The sequence below is a fragment of the Notothenia coriiceps genome, unplaced genomic scaffold (assembly GCF_000735185.1).
Source record: "Notothenia coriiceps isolate Sejong01 unplaced genomic scaffold, NC01 NC01_scaffold00010048, whole genome shotgun sequence".
Lineage (NCBI taxonomy): Eukaryota > Metazoa > Chordata > Actinopteri > Perciformes > Nototheniidae > Notothenia > Notothenia coriiceps.
This window is the reverse complement of record NW_011342749.1, coordinates 1-10368: the sequence shown is the minus strand read 5'-3', so window position 1 is coordinate 10368 and position 10368 is coordinate 1. Positions and strand designations below refer to the sequence as shown.

The 10368-nt window shown below is 42.2% G+C and overlaps 1 protein-coding gene across 1 annotated transcript; it reads left to right on the top strand.

Annotated features, from left to right (window-relative positions):
• Positions 1-3427: 3427 nt before the first annotated feature.
• LOC104945828 (caldesmon-like) lies at positions 3428-8540 on the top strand (the record flags this gene model as incomplete). The annotated part of the gene is made up of 4 exons (XM_010771551.1): positions 3428-3759; positions 6785-7014; positions 7090-7223; positions 8312-8540. Coding segments are annotated over exons 1-4 (717 nt in total), but the record flags the coding sequence as incomplete, so codon positions are not given.
• Positions 8541-10368: the final 1828 nt, after the last annotated feature.

The following is a 10368-nucleotide window of genomic DNA, read 5'->3' as shown; positions in this document are numbered from 1 at the left end:
GTTGTATTTTGTTAAAAGGTTCAATAAACACCTCAATTTAAAAAAAATAGAATTTTCTGACTATTATTTGATGTGTTAGGCTTCACGGGGTTAATGTGTCTCACGTCAGTCTCCAGCGTCCTCCCTCCTGACTCAGGACGTTTGGAAGAGAGTGGAAAAGTGGAGGAACTCTGGAAAAAGAGGGAAGCGTGAAACGTGTTTCAGATAAAAGAGCTGTCTCACTTTCTGTCAACGACTTCTGTCCGTTCGTTCCTCTTCCTGGAAAACTGTGGGACGAGTGTCAAGAAAACCACGACAAACAGTTACTAATCTAAAATAAAAGGGTGGTAAACAACCGAAGAGACCCGAAAATGACTGAAATAGATGCAAAACATTAATTGATACACGCAGAAGGACTGATGCCCCTTTCACACCAAGGCTTTTCCCGCTCTAGCTCCGTGAGCTTTTCTGGTTCAGAACCGGTTCTTCGGTTTAGCTCCAGCTCTGTTCACACCGCCCAGAGCCCGACTGGTGCTGCGTCATCGTTTGCGTCATGACGTAACCGTTTGCGTGCCTGCTTCATAAACCCAAACCGCGCGGAAACCCCTCACAGCTGACACCGACAACAACAACAATGGCCGATTGTATTGAAGCGCTACTCGTTTTGCTCTGTCGAAACGAAATGGAAGAAATGGGACGACTTTACCTCCAGCCTTACAGTCGTTACATGCTACATTCAAAAGTTCTTTACAATCATCATCAACTTCAGCGGCGATTCGGTAGCAGAAAGAAGGTAAATATACGTCCTATTCGATGGCGTCAGAGCTAGCTGTTGTTAGCCTCTGCATGCGCCAAGCTCCACATACCCAGCTTTGCTGCATTGATTACTTTGATATAACATTAACACTGATGCTCAATGTTATTTCCACAGATCACGTTGAAGTCGGCGGAAAGGCGGGTGCCGCGTGTTATTTGGACACAGCCCAGATCCGACGTAAGCGTGACGTGGTGCTTGCTTTCTAAACCGACAACTTTTTTGGTGCTTGAAACGAACCGGATTCCGGAGCTTAGAGGCGGCTCCGCTGCGGTGTGAACAGGAAAAAAACTGTGCTTTTCAAGCTCCAGCTCCAAACCGGCCCTGGAACCGCGTTGGTGTGAAAAACGGAATCCGGTGAAATTGGATCATTTATGAGAGGGTTGCTTTTTTCCATTAACTTTTTTTTTTTTCCTGTTTACCTTGTCTTTATACTAATATTAAAATCGAATTAAATGGGTAAACAATCTGACATATATTGTTTAGGTCTGGTCAATTGAGGACTTGTTTTGCTCTTTGTTTGTATTATACTACAAAGCTGCTCCGCACTATGTGGAAATATTTTCACCATTACTGGTAACATGATTAACATTTCTTGCACCAACGCAATTGGCCAACAAAGTGTATCTTCCTCATCCAAGGTTTCATCATCGCTTCTGAGAAGCTATATCATGCTCCTGAGGTTTTTAGGTCCACATTCTATACATTTCCAAAGCCAATGACTCATAATAGATCAAATGTTATCCATTTAAGGACAACTACCATGCCTGTAGTGCTTAGTTGTATTCACTTTAATTCAATTTCTTGTTTAGTTTTTATAAGTGAACACTATTGAAAATGTCCAAAACACATTATTTTGTTCAGTGTCTTTTTCCTTTCAATTTATCAGATTAACACTCGTCCTAACACTGCCTCCGGCATTACATTATGATGCAATAACTTTACAACTTCAACCACTGTTTTAATTAGTTCAACAACACAAGAAAACGAACTTTTAGTTTTGCTGAAGGGTTATTTTCCGTTTTTGCAGGTTGCCCTGAATGCATCACCCACACCTGCGTGACAGTCACATGACGGTGGGGCAAACATACCTATTCTGCGTTTCTCTCCGCGCAAATATGACCCTCCTGGACTCCTGTAACGGTGGCTTTGAAGGCCACCGTTAGTGTTGTTAAAAACATAATTTTCAGTACTGTTTAAACGTCTGTTTGCTGAATGATGACAGTGCAGGGATGGAAAAACCACTCACACGCCAAACCCCATTCAAAAATGACCCGTTTTAAAAGCTCTCCTCCTGACTGCTCACCCCCCTCTTAAGTTTTCATCTGTTGTCAGCTGGAAGCATCACGCCCTGCCTGCCAAAGCTCCCCTCGGCCTCCCTTCATCCCCTCCTCCTTACCTCCAGAGTGGAAGTCGGTTCCGGGAACAGGTCCTCCCCGTCCTCCAGCTCATGGAAGTCGGTGTGGTCCGGTGGAGGGTCCCTGGCTGTGTCCGCCATGGTGTCGTTCCTGCGGTTGATTGTGACGATAGCTAACAGCTAGCTAACAGACACACACATACACACACAGACAGAGAGCGAGAAAACAGTAGACTGACAGAGCGAGGGGAGGAGAGAAGGAGCGGGGAGTCAGGAGGTTTTCCCGGCTCTGTCATGTGACTAACAGGAGTCCTGATGGGAGCATGGACGGGAGTCTGAGACGATAGGAAGAAGAAGAGGTCTCACTCTGCAGCTCTTTCCTGTCACCGCCAGTTTGACGGTGACCTTAGGGAAACTTCACATTTTATAAATTCACACAATACTTTTGATTAAGAGCATCTCAAATCTCGTAATTACTTGCTATTTGTTTTAAAAGTTTTTCAGAGATGTATAATTGAGTCCCTGGCTTATACAACGCTCCTCCCCATATCTACAACAATAACAAAAATGAAATAAAAAAATAAATACAAATAAGATAATCTAATTTAAAAAATGATAAGCACACAAAATGAGCAGAACAACTAAATATTCAGTAGACAACAATCCAATTAAACTAAGCAATTTATTTAAAAAAACACGCCAATAAGAAACGTTACTATTGCAATAGATCCAATAAATAATATTAATTAAATGAGTAGTTAAACACCAAATAAAACGATTAAAATAGTAGTTGAATAAAGGAAAGCAGATTAAACGTTATGGAGTTATGTAATTGCACATAAAATAGAAGTTAATACAAAAAGAAAATCTGAAAATAGTAAAATCTGAAATTGTTGAGAAAATGTGTGAACATCCCTAGACCTTACATAGGCTTTATTTTTCTTAAGTTCTATTATGTATGTCTAATCCGGAGGAAATGTTACCTTACTGAGACACAAATACGTACTTCACTACATTCACACATTTATTTTGCATCAACTACATTGACCCTACATTTCCCATTACTAAGGCTACTTTATTGAAGTAAGTTTTCAAAGCAGGCCTTTCACTTGTAGAAGAGTATTTACACAGTGTGGCATGATAGCACTTACTTATTTTGACTTTTCTACTGAAATTTCCCTGTTCTGCCATGTTTAATAAAGTTGTCTGCAGAAAAAAAAACATGTTTTTATCATAGACGAGCTTTGTGACGTTACAGCCGGACCAAATTTAACGACACGCAGTTATTTCCGTGTGTTTCGGATGTCAATGGCGGCAAGTGTAAACTGGAGTTTGTCAACAGCTTATATCGCAAAAAAATACATTTTAAAGAAAGTCTTTATGTGCTAAGTGTTGCCACTTTCGCTGCTAGCTAGCATATTAGCTGCCAGAGCTGTTAAACATCTTAACGAGCAAGGTTTAACTTTAAGTTTCATTTCATACAGTATGGCTGCTAGCGGGGAGATTGCTAGCATGCCGTCAGAGGAAGAGCCAGGAGTTCGACATCTAACCGAGGAGGAGGAGGAAGAAGAAGACCTGGAGCTAGCGTTAGCAAACATGACGGTGGAAGGTAACATCATTACGGGTTTATAAAGGGAGGGACAGTGGTGGAGGACGACGTACTAAAATACTGCAGCACACTTGATGTACTATGTCAATAGTAAAAACAGTTGTGGAAGAACTACAGTAAAAGTAATAACGTTAATTCCACAGTATGGAAATACTTTGTTACTATTAAAAGTCCTGCATTCAAAATCTTAATTAAAAATATAAGTACTCATTATGCAGAATGGCCCAGTTTAAAATACTCTGTATTATATTATTTCATAATAACGATTGATGCATTAATGTGTTCTTCACTTTACTATGCTGCTGTCAAATGTAAAGATAATCTTAATATATATATATATATATATATATATATATTAAGATTATCTTTACCAGCGAGCCTAAATATCATATATACGTTAAATAAGTTATTTAGAGACCAGCGACGTGCATTCAGGGGAGGCAGGGGAGGCAGAGCCTCACCTGTCATACTCCAATGTAACGGAAAAACAACTAAAGAAAAACTAAATAGTAATAATAATAAAATGTCTCCACTGATCTATGATGTAAGTGTGATTTATGTCATGATTCCCAATCGCTTTTTAAGTCAAAATCAACAAATTTGCAACGCTCCGCTAACAACTCGGGTAGCGATGAGAAGGACGGCAGGGACGGAGATTCTGCCTCTCGGTAAACCACAGTAACTGCTGGACCACGGCACTAATTTATGCGGCGGGCACCTTATTTTGTGAGCGCGCTCAGTCGCAGTTACTGTGGGGTGAGGTGAGGCACAAGATGCAGCTTCTGCCTCACCTCAGAATGTGTCAACCCACAGAAACTGTCTGGAAACGCGGGCCCCTAGGCGGATGCGGTGTTTACCTTTCTCACTGTTAGGTCACCAATGGTAATGTTGTAGATCCCTTTATTACAATGTATCCTCGCCATCCATTCGTCTCTAATAAATAACTTATTACAGCTTATAATGACTATTTGTAGGCTCGCTGGTCTCATTCATATAACGGCAATGAAAAAGCAGCAGGAGAGGGCAGCCATAACTCTGCCGCACTGAAGGGGGCGCACGTGAGCCACCAGGTTCTTGATTGCTAATGTTATTGTTACGCCGAGAACGGTAGAACAAACAACAACTAGACTTTGCAAACACTACAGGAAGATAAGGAGGACTTTTACAAAAAACTAATAGAGATTGTTGTCCAGAAGGAGGGCATGGACTTAATCCTTCAAAGTCAAGGTAAGACACAATTTTAATGAAAATGGCGATCTTACAAAGAAAGACAATCCTAATATTTAGATTTTGGGTACTTTTTGGTTTGAACGGTCTGTTTAAAATGATATTGGCGCATCAGACTAAAAAGCTTTTGAAATAGCGAATATTTTGATTAAGGTCAAAATATCAATATTTGTAAATCTGACTCTGAAAGGATTCAGTGCGCCTCCACCAGCCATGCACCTCACCGCACTCACTGAATGACTATATATATAATACGGTATTATATATATATTATTAGTGACTATATATGATTTACCATAGCATGTTGAAAACTACAATAAATGTCCCATAAGTCTCATCCTAATCATATTAACAATGGAATATACCTTTGACTCTTTAAATTTTTTAAGAATTGACAGATGAAAATTAATAATGGAGTATTTTTCATGTTGTATGCTTGATTAAAAAGCGAGAAAATAAGTACTCAGTACGTAATTGTGTATGTGTTTAAGGATCCATTCTACTGATATGATATCTATTATACACTTAATAGGTTTGAACTGCTTTCTTGCACATGTTAGGACCCAAGCTTGCTGAGGATAAGTACCGTACTTTTCGGACTATAAGACCGGCTCTTTTTCCCATTTTTCGACGCTGCGGCTTATTATAACGGGCTAATCTATGTGATTTTACAGCTCACGGGCCACCACCTTTAACTCTATGGGCTCTTGGCGGTTCGCGGACCCCCAACTTTAAGCAGCGCGGGTTCCAGCAGGAAAAGCTGGAGGCCGGAAAAGAGTGAGACAGGTAGCGCGCAAAAGTAAAAGTGGAACCGAGAGTGGTGCGAGAGACAGAACGAGAGCAAGACAGACAGACATTACGAGAGCGAGACAGTTTGTCCCCGTACCACTGGTTGAAAACCACTGCTGTAGATCACTGCCGGTACGTGCGCTGGGAGCGCACCGTTTAAGTTTGAAAGTTGAAAAGTTTGTGTGTCTGAAACGCTATGTGATACAGTACAGTTTACACAGCACAGTACATGTTCTGTAGCTACTATTGCACTAAATGCTAACACTTGAATAGGTTATGCAAATATGCAACTTGTTTGTTGAAATGTTAATAAATGGGAGCTTCCTCAAACAGCCATCTCTTTCCCGACAATCCCCTCTGTGCACGAACCCTTACATATGGTAATTAAACATTAAAACACCTGCGGCTTATAGTCCAGTGCGGCTTATATATGTACACATCATTCAATTTAGCTGCTGCGGCTTATATTCAGGTGCGCCTTATAGTCCGAAAATTACGGTAAGTTATCTGTAATTTTTCTCAGAATCAAACAGGAAGTCAGTCGAGTATTGTGCAATACAGGATATGTTGTTGCATTTAAAAAGATTATGCTTTTCTTGGTTTTCCCTTTCCTGTAGTGTGTCATATATGTTTTTGTGCTTGTAAATTGTCTGCAAAGGCTAACAATTCAAAGTTTGTCTCCCACCTCTATAACACAGTGACATCACCATGCAACACTCATGCTTGTATTGGCTAGTGCTCCAACATATGCAGAGCAGGCCAGCTAACCAATCAGAGCAGACTGGGCTTGCCAAGCAAAATGCTTCCCATATGCAAGTTTATAAAATATATGACACATTTAGACTCAGATTAAAAGAAATGAATATAGCATCAACAAATGTATATAATCTTAATATGAGTCACCAATGAGTCTTAATGTGATGCGGCCTGTTCTTGTCTCTTAATACTATGCTTTGCGTTGTTTACAGTTTTTGACCCTCTTATTTACTGGTTTCCTTTCCTTTCCCAGACCTGCTGCAAAAAGTGCAGTCAGTGCAGACGGAGAATATGACCGAAGAGGTGGGCGTCAACACGGACACGGACTGGGAGAGTCAGGTGGCGGCCATGTTGGATTACAGCTCCAGCCTCACGGAACAGTACGACAACATGAAGAAGCAGCAGGGCGAGGAGGGGGTGGCGCATGAGAAACAGAAGCAACAGGTGCAGAGGAGGAAGGAGGAGGCCACCCGGCAGCACCTGGTGAGACCCTCACTTACACACTGTTTAAAAGTTAAAACAAGTTGTTCCTCCATCACACTGTGACTTTGTTTCCAGGCTCTTCTGGACAAACTGGAGTCTCTGCGAGTTAAACTGCAGCTGAACAACTCCAAGGCCACCAGGAAGAACTTCCTATCCAAGAAACAGGAAATGACCTCAGAGAAGAACAGAGCAGAGGAGGAGAGAAACAGGTAAATACCAAGAAGACCGCATTTCTTTGTCAAATGAGTCAAAAGGGAGAATAATGGCTTAAGGAAGAATCCATTCAATCATGAAGTGGTTCCCTATCATTGGCGGATACAGCACATGTTCTTCACTTTCTTTGAAATAACAAGAAATGAACGCGCAGCAAGGCCAGGGATTTAATCGGCTCCAACCAGACTGATAGAGTCCAGCCCACCCAGAAAATTTAAAAATAAGATTAAAGCAGATCAGGAACCGCTTGCTGGTTAGCCAAACTCTATTCTAACAACGCAGCAGCCAAATGTGCCAATTACATTATTTTCACCATCTCTTTTTGAATATGCTCATGCATCCCCTGTGATTTGTCAAACACATCATCCACCAAAGGGCATGTTTTAAAATAATATTTTTAATTAACCAGTGCTGTATCAATGACGAAAAGCTGGGTGTGGAACGCTGGACACTTCTCACACTCCATGAAAGCCATAATAATAATATTGGGAGGGGTGAAATCCTCTTTAATGGCCACACATGCAGAGCACTCAGTGACATGTGTTCTCTGCTTTTAACCCATCCTAGTACCAGGAGTCTAGTACTAGGAGCAGTGGGCAGCTATTGCACAGCGCCCGGGAAGGTCTCTGCATTTGACCCACCCTAGTGTTAGGAGCAGTGGGCTGCCATTATGTACGCCGCCCGGGGAGCAGTGTAGGGAACGATGCATTGCTCAGGGACACCTCGGTAGCACTTGGTCTCTCCGGGACTTGAACTGGTGACCTTCCAGTTGCCAAGCCAAGTCCCTATGGACTTAGCCACCCCCGCCCCCATCTTGACTACGTAACGAACGTTTTTTGACCAGCTGCGATTTTCAGTTCTCAATAATGTACCACTATACTAGTGTTGAAAAGAAGCCACTGATATGTTATTAGGTTAATTATGTGGTTTGTATAGATTTGCAAGACCAGTAAAACCAATTGGGGAAAATAAAAAAATCATATTTTATTGATGTCAGACTGTTAAAAAACTGTTCTTTGTCAGTTGCATCTAAATCAACAAATACATGGATAATATTGTTGAACACACTCCTTCTCCTCTCCAGGCTGGCCAACGAGCTGGAGGACAACGAGATCAAGCTGGCGGCTCTCATGGAGGACCAGAGCGAGGAGCAGCGGAGGTGGCAGGAGGAGCTGGACGAGCTACGGCAGGAGATGGAGCGGGGGAGTAAGGAGGCGCAGGAGGCCGAGCTGCTGGCCCTGCAGGACGAGATCTCTGCCGTGGAGAAGCAGAGGGAGGTCGCCATGGCCCGCATCGAGGGCTGGCTGAGGGAGGTACGGACTTCAGCTTTGAACTCAGAATGATACTGTCTATTTACCAGCTCATATTCTGAACCTGGAAATGTTGAGTACACAAACGTTTTTTTATAGAAATACACATAGAAACTGGCGGATGCTAACTTGCATATGTTGGGCAATTTGAACGATTAGCATATTTGCGTTAAATAGTAGGGGTGCACCGAATGGGAAATTCTTCGCCGAAACTGATACCGAAAATAGGAAACAGTTGGCCGAAAACCAAAGGCCGAAAATGATTAATAGAAATTCAGTGGGGAAAAAAAGCATTTAGTCAGCCACCAATTGTGCAAGTTCTCCCACTTCAAAAGATGAGAGAGGCCTGTAATTTTCATCCTAGGTACACTTCAACTATGAGAGACAGAATGGTGGGAAAGAATCCAGGAAATCACATTGTAGGATTTTTAATGAATTAATTGGTAAATTCCTCAGTAAAATAAGTATTTGGTCACCTACAAACAAACAAGATTTCTGGCTCTCACAGACCTGTGACTTCTTTTTTAAGAGCCTCCTCTGTCCTCCACTTGTTGACTGTATTAATGGCACCTGTTTGAACTCGTTATCAGTATAAAAGACACCTGTCCACAACCTCAAACAGTCACACTCCAAACTCCACTATGGCCAAGACCAAAGAGCTTTCAAAGGACACCAGAAACAAAATTGTAGACCTGCACCAGGCTGGGAAGACTGAATCTGCAATAGGTAAGCAGCTTGGTGTGAAGAAATCAACTGTGGGAGCAATTATTAGAAAATGGAAGACATACAAGACCACTGATAATCTCCCTCGATCTGGGGGCTCCACGCAAGATCTCACCCCGTGGGGTCAAAATGATCACAAGAACGGTGAGCAAAAATCCCAGAATCACACGGGGGGACCTAGTCAATGACCTGCAGAGAGCTGGGACCAAAGTAACAAAGGCTACCATCAGTAACACACTACGCCGCCAGGGACTCAAATCCTGCAGTGCCAGACGTGTCCCCCTGCTTAAGCCAGTACATGTCCAGGCCCGTCTGAAGTTTGCTAGAGAGCATTTAGATGATCCAGAAGAGGATTGGGAGAATGTCATATGGTCAGATGAAACCAAAATAGAACTTTTTGGTAAAAACTCAACTAGACGTGTTTGGAGGAGAAAGAATGCTGAGTTGCATCCAAAGAACACCATACCTACTGTGAAACATGGGGGTGGAAACATCATGCTTTGGGGCTGTTTTTCGGCAAAGGGACCAGGACGACTGATCCGTGTAAAGGAAAGAATGAATGGGGCCATGTATCGTGAGATTTTGAGTGACAACCTCCTTCCATCAGCAAGGGCATTGAAGATGAAACGTGGCTGGGTCTTTCAGCATGACAATGATCCCAAACACACCGCCCGGGCAACGAAGGAGTGGCCTCGTAAGAAGCATTTCAAGGTCCTGGAGTGGCCTAGCCAGTCTCCAGATCTCAACCCCATAGAAAATCTTTGGAGGGAGTTGAAAGTCTGTGTTGCCCAGCGACAGCCCCAAAACATCACTGCTCTAGAGGAGATCTGCATGGAGGAATGGGCCAAAATACCAGCAACAGTGTGTGAAAACCTTGTGAAGACTTACAGAAAACGTTTGACCTCTGTCATTGCCAACAAAGGGTATATAACAAAGTATTGAGATGAAATTTTGTTATTGACCAAATACTTATTTTCCACCATAATTTGCAAATAAATTCTTTAAAAATCAGACAATGTGATTTTCTTTCTCATTCTGTCTCTCATAGTTGAGGTATACCTAGGATGAAAATTACAGGCCTCTCTCATCTTTTAAGTGGGAGAACTTG